The 22,502-nt window shown below is 38.8% G+C and overlaps 1 protein-coding gene across 1 annotated transcript; it reads left to right on the top strand.

Annotated features, from left to right (window-relative positions):
• The first annotated feature begins 1,349 nt into the window (after positions 1-1,349).
• chrm4a (cholinergic receptor, muscarinic 4a) lies at positions 1,350-21,355 on the top strand. The gene is made up of 2 exons (XM_036535160.1): positions 1,350-1,688; positions 19,525-21,355. The coding sequence occupies exons 1-2, from the start codon at positions 1,634-1,636 to the stop codon at positions 21,000-21,002; spliced, it is 1,533 nt and encodes a 510-aa protein (XP_036391053.1). The 5' UTR covers positions 1,350-1,633; the 3' UTR covers positions 21,003-21,355.
• Positions 21,356-22,502: the final 1,147 nt, after the last annotated feature.

Genomic DNA, 22,502 nt, shown 5'->3' with positions numbered 1-22,502 from the left:
TTTAACCGTTGTATCAGAAATATATTTTTTGTGTAGACCGAACTTACGTTTTAACAAGGTGATATTTAAACCCTGGTAATAGAACAAATGCCACAGTATAGCATATTTGGATATTTTAAATAAATCAAACAGCTTGGCGAGATGCGAGAGTCTCTACTGTTGGTTTCTGATCCCCTTTTCAAAAGCCGGGGCGCACCTTCATTCGGTGCCGTAGCAAATTCAAGACTGCACTCCACTTTCTTATTCCGTAAACAGTAGGCTACGTTGTAGCATGAAAATTTTGGAGGTGCCTAAATACTGATCAGTTATAGATCTTCGCTTGGATAACAGGCTACTTTATAGTGTGTCTAAGGCTAAGTACGAAGTTGCTGATTTTCTCCTACAAATATGTAAACAATTGAGCGTAGCGTGCACAATTGTTTTACACCTTTTGTCAAGGCTACTTAATGTTACAGTGAAATATTTCTTATTTTAAATTGATTAATTTATTAGTATTGTTGATGGTAACGATTTTGGTGTCAAGTAACTTCATGACCGAAAACTGTCTGCGTGACGACTGGCACTGATGAAAAGCAACTGCAGCCCAGCCGTATGAAGGAGCTGTTCAGCGGCGATGGTGCTGAACACTGTCTTTTCTAGCTAGTTACAGCTTCGTGGGAAATTCCCTAATGACAAAGTATGCGTGAATGGCATGTGTGACATAATAAGTTCCTTTCAGGTTTATTCTCTATATAAATAATGATCTCCCCTATTCCTTCTCTCCTAATTCGTTCGGCTTACTATACAATGGTGAGCAGCAATGAACTGACAATAGGAGGAGAAAGCAGACAGCTTTACGTGCGTTTTATTTATAATCGATCTACTCGAAGAAGCCTGGATTCAAGTGGAACGTTACATTATCCAATACAATGACAATGTAAAGCGTAAAAGTAATGCATCTTGAATATGTTGAATTTCTGACTGTGTGTGCGTTCCAAGGCCTCTTCCACGCTATTTTGTTTACACAACACCTTCCCCCTCTTTCTCCCCTAACCTAAACCTCAAACTCGGGGAGCTGCGAGTCGTACATACCTCCTATCTCAAAGTTGCATCGCAATGATGAGGCTGTGTCCTGCGATATGAATTCGAATGATTGACAGGCGATATCTACGCACTGACAATCAAATCAGAAACACAACTACACTGAACCCTGCTTGGACTATTATCGCCGATACACAGCAGGATTTCCGTAGATTCGGAGTGAGAGGGAACAGGAACGGCTCCCAGGTGATTGGTTGGATTTATATGACATCACTTGTACTCCGGTGCCTCGGCGCTTGTACACTGTTTTTTAACCAGATCCTTGCAGATGAGGGACACATCTGGCAAAGTCCAAAGTGCCTCCTTCTTAAATTAAGTTGGCGCTACCACTCCTAACGTTTTGGTCACCAGTCACTTGAAATGGTCTTCTCTTTCACTAGACATGTCAGATTGTGACAGAGGGCGGGCTTAAGTGAAAATGTTCTATAAAAAGTAAGAATGAGAAAAACATCCCGCAAAATGAAGACAGTACATTTGACACGAAGGTAAACGTGTTAGAGTAGTATTTTGAAAAGGATTTTCGCTTGGTTAAACAGCTGGAAAACCATGAAATATGAGTGGCACTAACACTACAGGAGCTGACGGGCTTGTTCCCTGGAACTTCAATGGTAAGTAACTTTTGATATTATCCTTATTTAGTATGATTGTTCATAAACACAAATCATGCAACCGACTGAACATGATATTTCTATCTAATGAAGGTATACTTTACAATGCACTTCTGTAAACAAGAAAAGGTATTAACAGGTAATACTTTATCTTTATACATCAATCAGTAACTTGATATATCAGATTCAGAACCATTGGATTTAACCGGTTATAACGGATATAACGCCACCAAACAGAAACACATCGCTTCCCGATGTCGAGTCTAGCCGCTTAAGAGTTTGTGTCTAACTTACAAATTTAAAATGATTTACATTTAATCCAGATTGATGTAGTACTTGTGGTTGAAGTACAGAATTACGTAGTAGCTGCATTTGCTGATGATAATGCTGCGCGTGTGTAAGACAACATGTTGCGAGCATCACTTATTAGAAAGCAGTCCGCACACTCTGCCCTTCTATAAAGAAAAAACATCAAAGTAAAACTGCATCTCAAGCAACTTTTTTTTTCTAATTTAAAGCCGTGGAAAATTTTTCAGATTATTTTGACACGTGAATGCATGTATACATACTATGTATGTTACACTATTTCAAACATGCTTCTAAACTGAACACGTCATTTTTTAACTGTAGATACAACACAAAATATGTTAAAGCGGGGTGAACATTATAGACATCGCGATGTTTTTAAGTGCAGTAGAAATACCTGTTAATGCCATGTGTTATTAGCGTTAGTGTTATTAAATGGTTTAATTATTGTGGCTCTTAAACCACAGTGTTAATGGATTCGCAATACAGTACTTAGTAGCTGTTCTTTAATTGACTGTAAAATGTGTCTTACGCCCGATATGTGGTGCTCTAACAATCTTACAAAGAAGTGAAAATACTTTTCTGTCTTCAGATAGTAGTGTCACATTAGATCCACGCTGTTCATATGAAATATGAATGAGTGAATGAATTACATAATACAATTTCAAAACTATTGTATAGTACTCTAGACGAGGAAAAAATATGGTTTTAAGAATTACCCTCATGCGTTCAAATTCATTTCAATTTCATATTCACAGAAATGCAAACTGCCACCTTGGATAGCGCATAGATGAGACACAGATAAGGAGCTAACTGACTTAACGTTTCCAATGAGGATTAACAAATGCACTGACCAGAAATGACATTCTCTCAATCTTCTTCTATACAAGGCTAAATGCTGTGTTCATTTCAGTCAATTCAATAACAAAGGTGAAGCTATGTCCCACATGTTTGTCCCTGTGATGTGAAGTCGAATAAATCAAAGTATGAGGTCAGCCTCTTCGTCTGCTCCCCCAGTTATTAATAATTGCTTCGACCAAGCAATAAAGGAAAATAGTGATTATTCTCTAGTATTAACGAGAAAATCAGTAAATTGATTCAAACTGGTCCTGTGCTGAATGCTGATTCCTCAATAAATGTGACTAAGGGTTGTTTGTTGAATGGCAGCAGTTTCTCGTGTAAGTTTCTCAAACTCTTTGGTATGTCACGTTCTCTAAAATGGCACTCAACTATTTCTTTCAGAAAAACGAAGCTATTCTTTAATTATTCATGTCCCTCCTATTGGTGGAGCTTGCCGGTGAACCGCCTGGCGCTACGCTTTACGTTTCCCAACACTTTTTGTAAAATTACATCTTCTATTAATGATTAATTTTAACCATATTCAGCCACAAAAAAATCATCCTAAAGCTCCAGTTTGCAACCATTTTAATTAATGGCATAGGGAATGCATTGCATCTCATTCTCAAACGCGGTTCACTCAAACGAGCCCTATTTAAGATTTTCAAAATCCGGGTAACAACTATGTATCTGCGAGCCGTCCCAAGACGCCCTATGTCTCACGCGATACTATAACTGTGAAAGTTTGTTTTACAACGCCACCAGAATGTGTGATATTCCTATATCTCAAAACACAAAACACTGGGCCTAACTAAAAAGCATTTCGCCACTAGTCAAAGTAGTTAAGCGATCAGAAACGCTTTTGAGCAGGGAGTGGAATATGTACACGTATACTGTCCACTTGTTCCACAAGTGTTTATCATGGAGCATGTAGTTTCAGGGATCCGTTTTAGACATCATTTCAGTGTTGATTTTATTTGCTGTCTTAATACGTATGCTAATTCGGCCGTGTCATTTTCGGAACATGAAAATAACGGAATATCATTGTAAATCCGTAATGTACCGTGCTCCAGCCTGGTCAAACCCCAAACCTCCAGTTTATTACTGCTGATTTCCGGCTGTGCATTTTTAAATCCGATTGCTTCTGTTTCATTACTGAAATGCCAATTACTTTTATGTAATTCATTTTGAGGCACGTATAACAGAGAAATCGTAGCCTCCTTGTGATGTTCTGATGAGCATGATTAACCAAGCAATACCCTACAGTGCAGGTGTAGTGTAATGAGTTAACATGAACGTTTGGGTACATTTTTTTTTTTGACTTGAGGAATCCAAAAAGACCTAGTCAACCATACTTTCCTTAATAGCTCTAACATGGATTCACATACTTAAGGTTTTGGTCTAAGGAGCCCCTCCCTTCATTAATTCATTTTTGTCACTCTAAGGACTCAGTCCACGATTGCACCGGTCACAAATTCTTCATGTTTGCCAGTTGTGAATTTTCACCACAGGGTAACAGAGGCATCTTTATAATGTTTCATTTTGTAACTACTGCTTTAAGCACCAGACTTCAAACCTCATTGAAATGCAAAGCTCTCCCCACTGAGTAGCAGCAATCCTCAGAAATGAACATTTCCACCTCTGGGATTTGTGTCTGCTACCACAGCTATCGAAAGCGGGCAAAATTAGTTACCCTGATCTAATTACTGTAAATAATTACAGCCAGGACAGCTCTCTTTGACTGTCCGCATTAATGACTCAATCTAATGTGGCTCAGTATTTGAGGGCATTAATTTGAGCCCCTAGCCTCATCCCCAGCCATCCCCAGTCTCACCACAGTGTGTTGAAAGCTTTAGTATAATGTGTCCCTGCTGGCTTGTTAGCCAAAAAAATGCATTCAAGAGAGATTGTCCCCCTGGAATCAGTTAGTTGGTAGCAACTGTTTAATAGAACAATAGATATGGAGGGAGTGTCTCTTCAGCAGTGTCCCGAGCTAATTGGATGAAGGAATGGCAATCTGTAGTCCTCCTTGACAGCTGTGTTACAGATATGAAAAATCCCTCTCCATCAGCTCATGTGTCAGAGATGCAGCTTGAGAAGCGATCAGATCTGAGTATCCGATTATGAGAGATGTAGAATGTGCATGCCAAAGAGTCTTTGGGCACCCACTAAATGAATGTGGACTTCTACAAACAATTCATCACTTTTTTAGATTTCAACATGCTTCAAATCTATGTACTTTAAATCAATGGAGGATTGCCACAGCTTAGAGGCAGTACAGACTGTACATCACTGCCATGGTGATTAGTGTGCCCTGTTTCCTCCCCCTCACCATTTCTATTTAGAATTGATATGAAATTATCTGCAAACATAAACAATGCAGATATATTTAAAGATGCTTTTTGATCTTTAAATGCAGTTAAAGATATGTGACAATTCCTAGAAGCAAGGAAGGAAAGTGGTGTGGTAATGTTAATATGCTGAAAAACAACATGTTAAAAATGTTTCTTTAATAGTTACGATCACAAAAAGCAAATATGTTACATGCTATCTGGGTGACCATCACACTCTTTCTCATGTCCAGCTGTGATACAGAAATGGTAGAAAAAAGCCTTTTGTCTTGAATGTCACACTTTAATGTAAAGGTATCCAAGAGCAGAGTTTGTCGCTGGGGGAGAATGTACTGTGGAAAAGTTTCTAGCTGAAATGTCTTGTTGTAAATGTTTTTGGGGAACAAAGTGAGAACATGCTGTGTTAGCTGTGTGCCCATCAGATTGGTGGATAAGTCTGGCTCTGTACTTGCTTTGGCTGGAGCTTCCTGATGAGTCTGGTTTTTGACAGTCAGAACAGAGGAGTAGTGCACAAATATGTTTCACCCTGAAATTGTGTCAGTGGATCACGTCTCTGTTTGTGCCATGTTCACTTCCCACTCTGTCTACACTGTAACCCAGTTACAGGAAAACTGGGTGTCATCAGTACCACATACAGATGTTTGTGTGTGTGTGTGTGTGTGTGTGTGTGTGTGTGTGTGTGTGTGTGTGTGTGTGTGTGTCTGTGTGTCTGTGTGTGTGTCTGTGTGTGTTTGTTTCCTGTTCTCCTGCCATTACTTCACTGCACCTTAACAACAAAATGCAACCATAATGCTGACTGTAGTTTTCACGATACTGTGTTATTGTGAAAATGAACACGATATGTCTTGAGATTGTTTCTGTTGTGTTTCAGGAAAGACAATGAGAGAAAATGTTTCAGCTCTCTTCAGTTCATAGTAGATCTATCTATGCAGGGTAGTTAATCTCTCTAACCCAACAGGTTTGATCTATACAGCTCAAGACTGTCACTGGAACTAAGGCTGCTGACAAAGTCACAAAGCTAGGTGGTGACAAATGTAGGGAGAGAAACTTTCCAAAAATAGTGCATAGGACCAGTGTGGTTTCATTGTTAACTTTAATTTATATTATGGCCATGAAAAGTATCTGATATATACACTTCGCTACACTACGCTAAATTTATCTGAAATGTCATGGAAAATGCCACTCCTGTAGTGTTTCATTACTCTGACTGTTACCCAATGTGGTCAAACAGATGTCCATTGCAGGTGTTCTCTGACTAAAGGCAGAGGAATACCATTCTCATCCACACATGTGCAAGAGCAGTACACAAAATTCATTTTCATTGCTAATTAATAATCATATATGAGGTAACATAAGGAGGAATCATGCTAATGCATGTGATATAAGAGTAGATCTAAACAAAATTGCAAAACCATATTAAGTGCATTACTGTGTCAGTATCAAGAAGCCTTCTATCAGAGTGACATTAGTAGACATTTGTTCATGTTCCTCACAGTGACTTAGAGCAGCCGCAGGAGCACCAGTCATACGGAATGGTGCTAAGCCCTCACTCTTGATAACAGACGGCCTAATGGAATATGTCAGGGCTGATATTTCCTATTGCATTACGTCTTCCATCTCAGGAGTCATACCTGCGTGATGTCAGGATGTTTCTATATATATATCCATTCTGCCATGGGCCCCAACACACTGCACTCCTCCCTCTTTAGCTTTGACTGCTTGTCTGTGCATTACGCTAAACCTATGCCATTTTTCAAAGGAACAGCAAGACAGCTTCCACATTGAAATCTGTCTGACGTCTGTGGGCTGCAGTATTTAACAAGATGTCAGCTGAGCATATTGCCTTTTTCATGATCTGAGTATAAAGCCAAGGGAGCAGAATCCAAGAGCAGCATGAGAGAGACTCAGCCTGGGAATTTGGGAAAGAGCTGAAAAAAAAACCCCACTTCACTTGACATCTGTGCGTATAAAGGATTAGAGGGAAAATTGTGGATTTGATGTGTCCAACTTATCTGATGTCTTGAGAAAGATAAGCCTGCTCTCTCAGTCACTCTCTTTAAACCTTTGCTGAATTAAATGGCTTGGCTGCTGTTGTGAACATTTTTTAATTAATGTAATCATTTCACCCCCTAATGAAATAACAAGGGACCAATCATGGCACTTTTATTCATCACAGGGATTAAGTGGTTTAATTAGGTACCTGACAAAGACATTTCTTACAGGGGGACAAGGGGTACAAGCAAGGCACAGAATGTATCACTGTTTAACTGCAAAAAAATCTTTGACTGTGTGGATTATTGTTACACAGCATTGTACCTCATGTGCTTTCAGAATTATTTTATGATTTAATTTAAACCATGTTAAAAATTCATCTTCTCAACAGCTGAATATGGTTCTATTATTATGAGCTGACAGTAAAATAAAACTCAGCAAGATAAAAAATTAAGCTGAAGCCCACAAGGAACTGCCTCCTTAGTTGAATTGTTATAAAATGTATGCAAAGGAGAAAGCAACACTTCAGATGTGATATTTTTTATTTTGTCTGATACTCCCCTTTAGCCTGCAGTATTCATTCTATTCATTGTGAATGTAAAACATCTGATGTTAAGATTTTTTGCAGAATGTTAGAGGATGATGACTGTGTGATGCTTGTTACTTTACCACAGTGTAGCACCACTGTACCAGGGACTCCCTTGTCAAAGGGTGCACTGAGAATGACATACAGAACAGTGCAGGAGTTATTAAAGGCAGAACATGAACAGCGGCAGGGAGTCCACCAATAGGAGCACAGATCAAATCTGTCATGAAGAGTTTACTCTGAGGATGTGTTCTCAGTACTTGAATGTTAGTTATATACTTACATATTCATTTATTTGTCTGAATTTGCATGTGCTATCTGTAGTTAACAAAGGGTTACTATAAAAAGAAGAATGACAAAAATAGCCAAAGCCTGAAAACATATACATTAATTGGAATTTCAAGCAATGCATGCATGGGTTTTAGGTTTTTGTGTTGCTCTGAATTTGAATAATAATTACATCAGACACAGGGATTATTCTTATTTGACCAATGGTTGCATTCATCAAGGTGTATTCTTTGAGTTTTATCCTGTATTTTTAAAGTTATCATAACCATATGTTCAGATTGCTCACCTCAACAAATTTGTTACTCTGTAAGAATTCTGTATGTGACCACCTGTGGCTCTTTCGCTATCTTGTGCAGGTGTCCATTTTCTGATTAATTAATGTGTTTAGTCATCGGAAGCATCTGCTGCTTGTTGTGTCCTGCTGCTCAGTGTTGGCAAGTAACAAGTCATCATACTGTTGCACGACAATGCATGTCTGTCAGAACAGAGTGTCCTTTTGGAATTGTCATGGACTCAGCTCTTGTGTTGTACTGTGCACAGCTACTGTGTAATGCTCTGTAGTGACTCCTGCTTATGCTTTGCAATGGACTGGTGTCAGTTAGAAGACCTTTTGATGGAGGTATGCAGAAAGTGCTTTAAAATGCTGACTTTTAGTTTGAAACAAACGATTAAATTGTAATAATAATAACATTAATTATAATATTTTAGCAGTAATATCAAATTATTTATATTAACACATTTGCACTTGTTAAATTACAGCACTATCTGATGCATAATTCAGACTGAATCTGAAGTGAAAATGATGTTTGTTATACATAGCCATGGTCTTATTATTTCACTTCTTTATTAATAGCATGTTTACAGATATTTTATAATACCTCATCATAGACCCCTTTTCTAAAGTATTATATGTGAGGCCATGGGGCTATTAATAAGAGATGAGGATTGATGGAGACAGCATCATTGCAAATGGAAGGAGAAAAATCTGCCTCTGCAGCATGGGGGGGCTTTAACGAGGAGGGTGAACCCTCTTCCAGGAATGATATTTAAACAAGTGCTTGGAAGCGACAATTTATCAAACAGCTGAGTGCACAGCAATCAGCTAGTTTACATGCTGGCAATTTGGGATGGGGCTGGACTGTGTGACACAATCGCGCTGGGCCCACAGATGGGGCCTCAGAACCCAGGGACGGGAGGGAATAACGAATCGCCTGTGAGCTGGAGAAAAGACCGTGTCCCAAATGTTCTTATATACTGAAAGGCAGCAGGGAATCCAATGAAGCGTAACAGCAGTATTGGTAGTGAGCCACACTTTTTCAGACAGCAGAAGTGCTGCCCCCTAGAGCTTGATGCTGTTAACGTTTACCTTACACGTTTCTATGTAATAGATGCTGTTATCCAGAGCAATGTACATTGCATACATTTATTCTATTTAAGAACATAAGAACATATGATGACGAGAACAGGCCATTCGGCCCAACTAAGCTCGCCATTTCTTAATTAAAGAGTATCCAAAACTGCATCAAGTCCAGACTTGAACACAGCAAGGGTCTCTGCCTCAGCTACATGACCTAGCAACCTATTCCATGTATTGATAACTCTTTGTGTAAAATAATATTTCCTTATATCAGTGCAGAACTTACTCTTAACTAGTTTCCATTTATGTCCTCTTGTTTTAAAGACTGAACTCACCCTAAAGAATCTATTATAGTTAACCTTATTGATTCCTTTTATAAATTTAAATACCTCAATTAAATCACCCCTAAGCCTCCTCTCGCTTAGTCTAAATAGGTTAAGTAACTTGAGTCTTTCCTCATAGCTTTTATATTTCATGCCAGAAACTAATTTAGTTGCCCTTCTTTGAACCTTTTCTAGAGCTTCAATATCTTTTTTATAGTGCAGTGCCCAGAACTGCACACAGTATTCCAGATGTGGTCTGACTAAGGCATTGTATAGTTTCAATATAACCTCTTTAGATTTATACTCAATACTTTTGGCTATATATCCCAGCATCCTGTTGGCCTTTTTTACTGCTACAGCACACTGCCTAGATCCTGTTAAGCTTGGGTCAACTATTACTCCCAAGTCTTTTTCAAATTGAGCACATTCTAGTTTTTTTCCACCCATGGAGTAGTCTTGTCTAAGGTTCTTATTTCCCACATGCAAGACTTTAGATTTATCTAAATTGAATGTCATCTAGATAAATGTTAAGTCTTGCATGTGGGAAATAAGAACCTTAGACAAGACTACTTCATTTATACAGCTTGAGGCTTAGGTGCTTTGCTCAAGGGTACAGCAGCATTACATTACCTGGGGTTTGAAACTACAGTCTATTGGCCCAGCTCCATAATTCCATTGCCACACTTGTGTGTTGAATATGGATTAAATATTACAATAAATACATATAAAGAGTCTCCAAAATATGGAAAAGTAAAGCAAATTCAACATGGTATGTGCTATGGTGTATATGCAAAGTTACAAGTTGGGGACATGCCCCATACCTATACAGCATTGAGAGTTAGGCCCGTTTGAGGGTTTCTTACATTGAAACATACAGAATTTGGACACATACATCTCATACATCCACTCAATAAATGCTTAAACCTGAACCATTTTCTTCTTTCCTTCTTTTTCTTTTCCACCTTAATGTTAATGCTTCATCATCAAAAATGGTCTGGTCCACCAGTCTCACCATTGGTGCCACATCATATTCAGCCAATTGTCACATTTGTAGCCAATTGCAAATCACTTTCTATCTTTTGAGGAATAGAGACAGAGCGCAATGCGTCGTCGGAGGGAAAACCACGTTCCTTGTGGGGGAAAACATTCCGTGAAGTTGAAAGGGAGTAAATGGGAAATTGCGGGACACCGTGTCTTGAAACAGCTTTAACATAAAATGTCAACACCAGCCTATTTCAGTACCCTTCTGCCCAAAGAAAGGGCCAGATATATAGAGAAACTAAGTCTGAATTGACTCCCTCAGTGTCCCTTTTCTATCCTAAGATCAGTCTGGAAAAATGACCCCACAGAGTGGTCAGCCGTCACTTATTTTGACTTGATCGAATCACCAGGTAGGCTAAGCTAGTCAATATTGTCATCATAGCTAACATTAGCTAATGTTGTGATCAAAATGCTCAAGTCTATAGCCTACTATTAGGCTACATTATCACTACCATTACCGTCTTTCTGTATCAATCTGAATCAATGTTGTATGAACTTGCCATATTTTCATGTAAGATCAAATGCTGAAGCCTAAACAAAATATAAATTGCAGTTACACTTGAGGCATAAAGACTTTGGCTGGTGAAAATGATGGCTGGCGACTAATGTTAACTTTGGAAATCAACTAGCCACAGTGGTGGGTAGCTAAGTGTTAATGTCAAACCCTGATTACAATGTTATTCTCCACATGCACTTTCCAGAAGGCTTTATTAAAAATGACTAACGGGTAAGGATAAGCCATTTAGTCCCTGCAATCATGAAGATCGACCATAAATTGAATACTTTGGTAGCTAGCTAGCTAGCTAACCTACAGCAAGCTACCGTAGCTAGCCCGCTAACTAGCTGAACTAATATATCTTGGGAATTGGAATCAATCATACAAATTTTCAACAACAAATTCTCAGATAGAGAATTAATTAGCTTTTTGATCTAGATGACACAAAATCTCTGCTGCACACATAGATGTGAATAGTATCAGGATCCCATAAGGTCCTCGTGGCTAGGGAGCCCTCCTGTCTGTTAACAGCTTTAAGCCAACTATGACGTCTTTTTGGCTCCGTTTTGCGTCTTGGAATCCTGTAAAAGCTTAAATCAGGGTTAGTTATTTGCCGTGCAACCCACCACGCAACAGTTTTTTGGCATGGCTGTGATTTTAGTTTAAAGACAATAAAGAGAACTGTGCAATTCAAATCAATGGAAACTACAGCGATGTTTTCCCCCACGGAATGGGCGTGGCCTAAATGCGCTCTGTCTCTATAGCAGAGATAATGGCATGAAAACTAGCCAACTAATTGACTAGCAAGCTAAGCTCCTTACCATTTTTAAATGATTAAATAAGCTGCACATGTTACTCGAGGTACTACTGTATGGTTGAAACATCTGGAAAAGGGATATTTATTACTGTATATATAGAAAAACCATGTCCTCTTACACAGCAAGGCTTTCTGTTTTCTCATAGGGGCAGGAATTCCCACTATAAATCTTCCCTTATTACAAAAATTGCCATTCCACTTGGCTCAAGCATTAGATTTCTTTTTCCTGTATACCCACAGATTTTGCTGACCAACCATTAAAGTGTACCAGATACTTTTCCCCTGAAGTTTTGCTCTCTATTGGTTACGTGTAGAAATATCATGTTCAGTTGAGTTTTCCATTCACTTTACAGTTTAACATAGGGTAGAGTGAAAACCAAATAGCAAGATTCCTGTGAATCAGATAATGATGAAATAACAGTAATATTTTCACAATTTATCACTGTGGAGAGTTCAGTAAAAGAGTTGTCATTATATGGTGTTTTATTTTAGAAGCCACCTTTGTAGTTAGTTAATTATATTTTCAGCCAATTAGCTAGCTTCTTAGTTAGCTAGCTCGCTATGCAGCAACAGAAAACCTTTGAAAAACACTGAACCCACTTTATGCTTTAAAATTCATTTTTCTTGCTAGGAAATAAGTTTTATATTGAGTGGTCCCTCTGTAATACCACCACATGGGTGGTCTTGGACCACATGGAAATGAACTTGGTGCATTTATGTTTTTGGTGTACCAAAAATGTCTGCATCATCAAAGAAATTACATTCAGGTTCAGTTTGACGTGAATGCCTAATAAGGACATGGCACTGGGATCTCCTGAATTGAAAGTTTATCTTGCACTTCAGCTGCCTTTTTCCTATGTGTTCATTTCCAAAAGGATGTGTGGCTTCCTCAGATATGATGCAACTTTTTTGGGTTGCATTTTTACTGTAGTTTTGCAGTGAAAAAGCGAAGTGTAGAGCATACAGGGTGACATACAGCATTTTATTATACCTGCTTATTCTCCAAAGAACCTCAGATAGATAACAAGAAAAATTAACTCAGCTCTAAGGTAATGTGAAACTTGTAGAATTCTGGTTGGCATCTAGTATCAAGTGGATTTAACACACAAACCTGAATTTGCCAATAAATTCAAGTTCATTGCATGGTTCATATCTAAATAAAATTGAAACAGGTTTGAGAGCACACCTGCCATGAATCAATCAACGTGAACTTGTAGGCTGCATGTTATACCTTGCCATAATTGTCCACAAAGTCAACTCAGACATTACATGTGAGAAATAAATAAAGGCTTTACTATGACCAAGTGGATGGTGACCTTTTTTGCTCTAAGGGGATTTCTGGGGTAATTCAAGCAAACCCTAAGTCCAGGTCTAGTGTACTATACAGATACTCCACCTCCACTAAATATGTGCATAACCCCCATGTCGTCTTGCTAAACCCAGCTCTGACTTTCCATTCACTTTAGACATTTACTTATTATTTGCTTAGCTGATCATTGATTGAATGAGTGCTTCACATACCTGTAATTTCAAGTATTAATAAGGTGCTATTTGAAAGGTGTTTCCACACAACATAGGAAAGTGAAATCCTAAAGAGCATGGACACAGACATAACTCAAATGCAGGAAGAAAACCGCATGATCCTGTGTTGAATGAATCAATGGGAGCTACTGTTATGCACTCTTACCTTTTTTAATGTTAATCCATCCAATCACTCTGGGAATGGAGTCATGGTCAATAAGCGTTGTGTGTAGTACCAACATTCTTGCATGTTAAAATGTCATGAAGAAAGAGTATGTTTTAATGTTGCAGATGTAAGTATTTGCAACTGTATTCCCCCAGAATCAAAATGTAATAGCACATACATAGCTAGCTCTCATTTTTTTATTACTCCTTTCTCACTCTCATTATCAGAGATATTAAACAGATATCACCACATATAACAGAAAAACACATTTCAAATGCAAAATAAGACAGCTGTCACAACAAAAGTCAATGTCAAATTAAAGTCATTTTCTTCTTTATTTGACATGCACTAATAGATACCTTTTGATCCACAAGTATTCACAGCCTTTTCAAGAGGTGATCGACAGATAATAACTTCCAGCAGTTGGTTGTGACTGGTGTAATTTCACAGCAGTAAAAACAGGAAAGGCCTGCTGGTATTTGATTGCGCGAATGAGGGTGTGGGTCTCCTGGCAGCTTCCTCCTCCTGCGAGATGGCTGAAGATTAGCTCCGCTCTCAGGATATGATGAGCATCATTGTCTGTGGATTTAAACCGTGTTCCCATCTGGTGTGGCTTGCCTCCCCTCTCCCCACTAATGATATCTCACAGGCAACCATTAGTCCATCACATGGTGGGCTGGTGTTTAAACGAGGAGAGCTGGGCGGGCCTGAATATTCATCAGCTTCTCAGATCTAATCAGGGGTATAGAGACAAGCTTTGATGAATGATTTCTCATGAGAAGGTGTACTTTCCATGTACATTTGTTGCTGGATTACAATATGGCATTTACCCATGGCAAACTATTAGATTACTTCTAAGTGGCTCTATGATATTGTATTTGGTCTAATAATTATATAATAACATATAATAATCATAACTCTTTGTTTTCAGGTAGATATTGTATCAAGAAGAAATGTCTCTGTCGATGTTGGTTCTACACAGGGCTCTCAAACTTACAGCCATCATAAGGCTTTGTCTCACTCAACATCTATTTGGTTCAACCTGTCTTATAAAGTGTGGAATTGTTTCAAAAATACTTTGGAATTACTGAATGAATGAATGAACGAATGAATGATTCAACAGATGAGTCTGCAAGATTGGTGATCCCTTGCTGATTTTAATTGCTTTGGCATTTCACCTAAACCCACAATCCCATCCACAACCCATTTTTGGATCCCTCATCACTTATCCCCAATTTTAGCTAATCAAGGAGCAGAAGCAAGACAAGAGGCATGTATGATATTACAAAAGGACCAATCAATTTCCAGTATAATTACTATATTTGGTTCTGTTGGTCTCTTCGAATTGGGTACCTCAATAATTCTGCCATGTATGAGTTTTAATTCTTTACTGGATTGTTTGCCAAAACTCAAAAATGAATCAGTCATGCACACAGGAAATAGATATAGCTGATATAACTTGACTATTGTGAGTAATTAATGATTTAATTAATTTGCTCATCAGGAATGTTTATTTGATAAGACTTACAAATCTTAAAATTTTGCAAGTTATCCCTTTAGAGTATATGGCTTATAACTCTGAAGGCCAGATGCTGTCAACACTGTACAGATATTCATAACTGTTGATTCATTGTGAGATACTTTCTGATCACCCATTCCAGATACAGTATGTTGAATACAGAGAGTGAAGATGGCAGTACCTTTAAATGGGGAGTGGTCCATTTTGGGTTCCTCACTGCCCCCTGCTGACCAAGTGGTGTAAGAGTGTTACAGTTTGGGATTGAAAACCTTGTCTTATGTCAGCACTGTTTCACAGCATTTCAAATGAATATGTCATAAGCATGGGGGGGGGGGGGGGGGGGGTGGAATTCTAAACTTTCCTCTCACAAGCTGGTTGGCCGCATTCTGCTTCGATTTCAAACTGTCAGATAAGCCCAGCAATATTGATGAGATGAAGTTCAGGGTTAAGACCAGCTTTTGTAATGCAGCACAAAACATTGTTCAGTGCTTCACAGCTATGTCCCACTGCACTCATATCACATCATATTTTATGCAGACAGCCTGAGACATCAGGAAGAATCCTAGATTTACATAACATACACAGTTTACATCAGAATAATACATTGATGATCACTTTATACATGACTGAAATTATTATATGAATACTTTATCATCAGTAAAGCATGTATTCCCCAAAGGACACTTTCATTTCAAATACCTCCATATTTCTTCCCCTGACCCCAGTCTTATAAACTATACGCCTATATGCGGAACCTCTGTTAAAACATTTGGACTCTCAGTCAGTAGCAATTCCAAGGACTAAAAGCCCTGTGGATGCATTATTCATTACTCCTCCATACATTTAACTAACTAACTTACAATTATTTACACTCTTTCTTGGACCCGCCTCTGTAGTAAACAAGAGGGAAGGTTTGATTTTTGTTGCACTCCCCTGGGATTGCTTGGTATTAGACTTTGTTAGCATGCTATCAGGCATACAGTCCCTGAGTTGTTGATCAATGGTGCTTATAGCTGAACCTTCTGGACCTCTTCAATTATATAAATAGTAGTTGGAACATGCTACCTGTTTTGACAATGAGTTAGGACCTTTCATCCAAATTCAGAGCAATGCCAAATTTTCGCAGGATTTTGCAAAATGGTGGCAGCTGTGTAAAGGCAAAATTATAGCCTTATTCCAACAAATAACCCCCTGCCAGTCCTTTCATTGTGTTTAGATCCATTGGATTTCTGATTGCTCATATTATTCATACACAGAACCCTTAGCCTTGATATTAAAATCTTACTTGTAAAAATATAATGTATAAAATGCTTGCCAACTGCATGCTATGCTTTGAAAGACTTTGATCACTGACCAGAGAGAGGAATTTGATCAAAACCCTGAGCTTCACACCATTGACTGTGAAATGATATTTGCAGTATGTAATAGATGTGTGATGGGCTGAAGTCTGATCCAAAGAACAAGTTTTGTTCAAAGGGCCAGGAACATCATTGTTATTCCAACATGTACTCCGGCTGCTATATGATTTAGCAGGACTGGCCCCTAAACAGTTCCCATATAAATTTTTCTCATCATGGTTACTCCTGTTAAATGGGAAGATTTGTTTGTAAAGGTGCAAAATGCATACACTATACATCCATTCTCATCTAGACAAGGAAGTGATACTTGAATAAACTCTCTTCCATATATAAAGAAATTATTCTGGGACTATGTCATGTCCACAGAACACTCAGATGTTGTACAACCAAAAGAGAAGCTACTCAAGGGTGTTTTGACGAGAAGTAAGACGAAGAACAGTAAAATAACCCATTCTTATATCAGATGGGCATCAAAAAGAATCTTGTTTTTTCTGCCTAGCCACTGGAATGAAATATAGATTTGAATATACAGATGTCTTTAGATGTATTTCTAAATAAAAAGCAAGAATCTCCCTTCCCATGAAAATGCACAACAACCAAAAGGCCTAGGATGAGATGCCCGAGCTGATGCTTAAGAGGATTGTGGTAGACAATTGTATTTTAATGCATCTGAATTATGCTGACAACATCCAAAAGTATCATGAGGGAGGGCCAAACAACAGAATACAGAAAGAAATTGTACATCTTGAGTTGGAGTACACATGTATGTCTCTTTGGTAATATAAGACTGACAGCAAATTGCTGCAGGCTCATGTCCAATAAGAATGCTGATACCAGATCCTTGCATACTGTATACTCAGGTTTGATCCATTTCAATGGCAGCAAAGTTGCAGTGCCTTTCACAATCCATGTTTCCACCAGTAGAGGTCAGCCTTCCAAAATAATAACAGTGATCCAGAATCCATGAGAGCCATTAACACTAAGTATATGTGGGTTACTAAAAAAAACCTATACAAAAACTGTGTTCTGCAAAATCATTGAAGAGTTTCAATTGCTTGTGTTTCAAATTCAAGACATCTTAAGCTTATAATATTGCATACATTGCACATTGTATATTTGAAATTAAAACATTATTGAAGAATGTAGTCAAAATATTATTCAGTGTATCAAACATTGACGTCATATACCACATTTCCCCTCATAACTGATCAAGGTCATTAAGGAAATGGAAGTGAGACATTTCACTTACATATGCTATGTTACATAGTTACAATTAGAGAATTGCTAACATAATACATAAAAACTTTCTTCTTGAGTTAAAATTACATTTGTATGTTGAATCCTCACAAATAAGTAATAACATGATATATAAAAAACCTGGCCTTTGATTGGAGGTTGCAAACATCTTTACAATAAACATTTAATGATTTCTCAGTAGTTTCACAAGAAACAACAGTAAAACAGATAATACTACCACAGTATTGCTAAAACATTGTCAGTTGTGTCTCAGATGTTGCATATTACTCTCTGGGCACATTAGAAATGGTGTGCTTTTTTTTTGTTCTGGTAATAAACTCCAGTTTATTATTATGAAACAGCTCAAAATGCAGCTTAAAATGGCTGTCTTTGCTCCAGAATTTTACAGTAGCACACTGAAGCATCTCCTTCTGTTCACTATGTTTGCATTACAAAGCATGTTTACTTTATACTTGCATTGTGAGATTATCCGCAGAGAATTCTGGTACTGTATGGGAAATGATGAAACTTGTAGAAATGCTCTTAGCAGTCGCACATGAAAAAGAACCCCCTCAATATTTCATGTGGCTATGCAAATACACAGGTAGAAATATGACTTATTCCAACAGTGTTTTTATGCGTAATTTTTGCTCTCTATGAGGCACTTTCATGCAGAAATGAATATGAATATCAGTATGAATATTTTGACACTTTATAGTTGTTGTATTTCTAGCATGCACCTACTATTTTACCATTAGTGTGCAAAGGAGTTAAAAGGTATTCAAATTTCTCTGAGATAATTCACTGATACTTCACCGTGACAGCCATTCTGACACACCTAGTTAATTAGCCAAAAACACTAGAAGATGTCAATATAGATTGGTCTAAAAAGACAGTGAATTGCACACTGGATAACATTCACATTTATTGTCTGTGGTGTCTTAATCTCTTCAGAAATTGAATGAACACACAACTAGAGAACTGTTGGTGAGAGATGAATGTGGGAAAATATAATTTTGAGGAGCAGACATTTAATAAGGTCTCAGCTCTGGGTAATTCTCCCTGAATGCTGTCCTGTTCTATTCCTTCATACCTTTACTGTGAGTATGAAACAGTTAGTTTATTGCTTAATCTATGGCAGTCAATGAAACCAGATTTCAGTATCAGTTCTACAAAATGCTTAAAATGTGAGAAATTAAGAATGTTCTGTGACTCCAGTTTTTCATTTCTGGAAAAATTACAGTCATTTACATGAAAATGGGATGTAAACTCACCACATAGATGGGTACACTAGTGCAAAAATGTTTTACCATGAGTGTATGGTGTATGCATAAGGAAATGCAGTATAAATGCCTATACTAACTGTACCACACACTAGAAGATACCATGAACTCTCGTGAACATGCAGTACAAAAAGCTTAGCACAACTTCATTATAATTAGGGTAATGCATGAATCATTGTCTGATTAACAGTGACACATTAATTATAGTTCCTCATATCATATAATTAAATTCTGAAATGAAAATTGTTCTGTTTGGTGTAAAAATTGATTTAACCAGTTAATGTGACAACTGAATGAATTTACAGGCTTGTCTTTGTCACATTAGATTAACTCTCTCTTTCATTTTTGATCTCTTCCAGGCTCCATATACAATGTATCTGGCAACAATTTTCCATCCAATGTTAGTTGCAACAGTTCCAGCAGCAATGACTCCTGTGTGCTGGGACAGGCAGCCAGAAGTCCTGATAAGACGATTGAGATGGTCTTCATCGCTTTGGTGACAGGCTCTCTCAGTTTCGTCACCGTGGTGGGCAACATCCTGGTGATGCTCTCCATCAAAGTCAACCGCCACCTCCAAACAGTCAACAACTACTTCCTGTTCAGTTTGGCATGTGCAGACCTCATCATTGGGGTCTTCTCCATGAACCTATATACAGTATACATCATCAAGGGCTACTGGCCACTGGGGCCAGTGGTGTGTGATCTGTGGCTGGCTCTGGATTATGTGGTAAGCAATGCCTCAGTGATGAATCTATTGATCATCAGCTTTGACCGGTACTTCTGCGTAACCAAGCCCCTGACATACCCAACCAGACGGACCACTAAGATGGCTGGGCTGATGATTGCGGCAGCCTGGATCCTGTCCTTCATCCTCTGGGCACCCGCCATCCTCTTCTGGCAGTTTATTGTAGGGGAGCGCACAGTACCTCAGGGGGAGTGCTACATCCAGTTTCTATCCAACCCTGCTGTCACCTTTGGCACAGCCATCGCTGCCTTTTACCTGCCTGTCATCATCATGACCGTGCTGTACATCCACATCTCACTGGCTAGCCGCAGCCGTGTTAAGAAGCAGAAGCCCGAGGCCAAGAAAGAGAAAGCTCTTAAATCCAGCAGCCTGCTCAAGAGCCACATCCTCAAGCAAAACAACAATAACTCCTCCAAGCCCAGCAGGGAGTCTAGCACAGACGCTGTGAAGAATGGCAAACTGGAGGAGTCTGTCTCCACCAAAGCAGACTCCAGTGTACAACCTGAGGAGAAGGAGAGCTCAAATGACTCCAGCACAGCCAGCATTGCCCCCAAAGACACCAAGGAGCGGACGAATAGTGTGGCCACATCGGAGGGCGCTGGTTCCATCCCTGCTCCTGCCCCTTTACCTGTCAAAATAAATCCCGCCTCCAAGTGGTCCAAGATAAAGATTGTCACCAAGCAGGCAGGGGAAGAGTGTGTCACAGCCATTGAGATTGTTCCACCGAACAGTGCTGAAAACAACTCGATCCCTGTCACAAGACCAAGAACAGTGGCTCGGAAGTTTGCCAGCATTGCCAGGAGCCAGGTGAAAAGAAAGAGACAGATGGCTGCAAGGGAGAAGAAGGTCACCAAGACCATCTTTGCCATCCTTCTGGCCTTTATTATCACATGGACTCCCTACAATGTCATGGTGCTCATCAGCACATTCTGCCACTCTTGTGTCCCTGACACGGTGTGGGCCATCGGCTACTGGCTTTGCTACGTGAACAGCACCATCAACCCTGCGTGCTATGCGCTCTGTAATGCCACATTCAAAAAGACCTTCAAAAATCTCCTCATGTGCCAGTATAAAAATATTGGCACAAGATAAAGAGCAACGACTGGCTGGTGTATGCTGCACATGAAGCAGTGGCTCCTGGCCAAGTCCATTGCAGCTGCCTATGAATTTTAGCCCTACGTTAAAGCTCTGGAGGTAGGGATCTAGAGATACACCTGCAGATTCTTTCATCCACACCACCAATGCATCAATATCACCATGGGATGGACTGCCATATTGTAAACAACATCATGAATTGGCTGATCCAGTATTTCAGAAATTAGTCAAATAAGTTTGCTATCAGAATCACCATCAGTATTTTTTTATTATTACTGGTCACTGGTTAACTTCCAGAGCAATTAGGAATCTACAAAAAATCTTTACAAATATGTGGTGACAATCTTCAAACAAAGCACAGTAAAAATGGTGTCCAGTCATGAAGACAGCACTGCTCAAAAATAAGGACAGATGGAGTGGGAAATGTGAGGACTTTTTTGAACGGATGTGTTCCTCATCTCGCTGAGTGACTACAACAAGCATGAATTAAGATGTAATGAAATGCATATCCTTTAGTTGGATCCATTCATTCAGTGCTGGATGTTTCCATTCTTAAGCAATGTGGTATCCTGTCCCTGCTGAGTGCTCGCTCCCCTAGGAGGTTCAGACCGTGTGTGTGATTAGGAATCTGTGACAATGCTGTCAGATAACAGAGAGCACAATGTTCTTAAACTACATTGCTAAGAAATGAAATTGCCAAAGCTTGAAAAAAATAACTTGCAGTTATGAAACTTTTCAGATTGCAAGGTTTTAGCTAAATAAATATGTCACTATGACTTAAGCTGGTGAAGTTTTCCATAAATGTTTCATCTTACAAGAAAGATTAAAAACACACTAAAAAAACACCAAATGCTATGTAAGTTTTCATAATCTCTATGGAGACATTCCTAAAAGTGTTAAAGCTGTAAAGTGTGCCCTGTAAAATGGACCGTTAGATGCTCAGATATTCAGCCAAAACTAGTACATAGCCCATAAAATTGCCCACATTGCTCAGACCCACTTCACTGTATCCATACTGCCTGCTGCTTGCTGGTCTTAAGTGTCCAAAAGGAGACAGTGGACATAAAGGGTGCTGCATTAACCATTCTGTTACATTTTGCTGTGATCATTTTCTACAGAAATCATGGCAGTTTCTTTTAAAACTCCTGGCCAGCTGCAAGAATACATAGGTGGTGGGTATTTTAGACAAATGCACTGCTGGTGTATGGAATTGCAAAGCAGAAGGTTATGCGTATGGGACACTTAATGCTGCAGATTATAGGGAAAACAAAATATGATTTTTCTATTTTGCTTTCTAGCTCAAACAAAGATTTGTAAATACCAGGCCAGTATATTCATTAAGTCCAGTTGTTTCCAGAAAACAAAAGTGCAGTTTCTCTCATGTATTTAATATCTGGATGTTTGTACTTCTCTTGTATTTGGTTCATTGTAATCTCTCTAAAGGTGATCATAATTTACAAATTTTTACCAATTGAATATAAACTGTGCTACTGCCTG

This window comes from Megalops cyprinoides, chromosome 8, assembly GCF_013368585.1.
Source record: "Megalops cyprinoides isolate fMegCyp1 chromosome 8, fMegCyp1.pri, whole genome shotgun sequence".
NCBI lineage: Eukaryota > Metazoa > Chordata > Actinopteri > Elopiformes > Megalopidae > Megalops > Megalops cyprinoides.
Note: the sequence above shows the minus strand (reverse complement) of the source record. Positions and strands in the feature narration are given on the sequence as shown.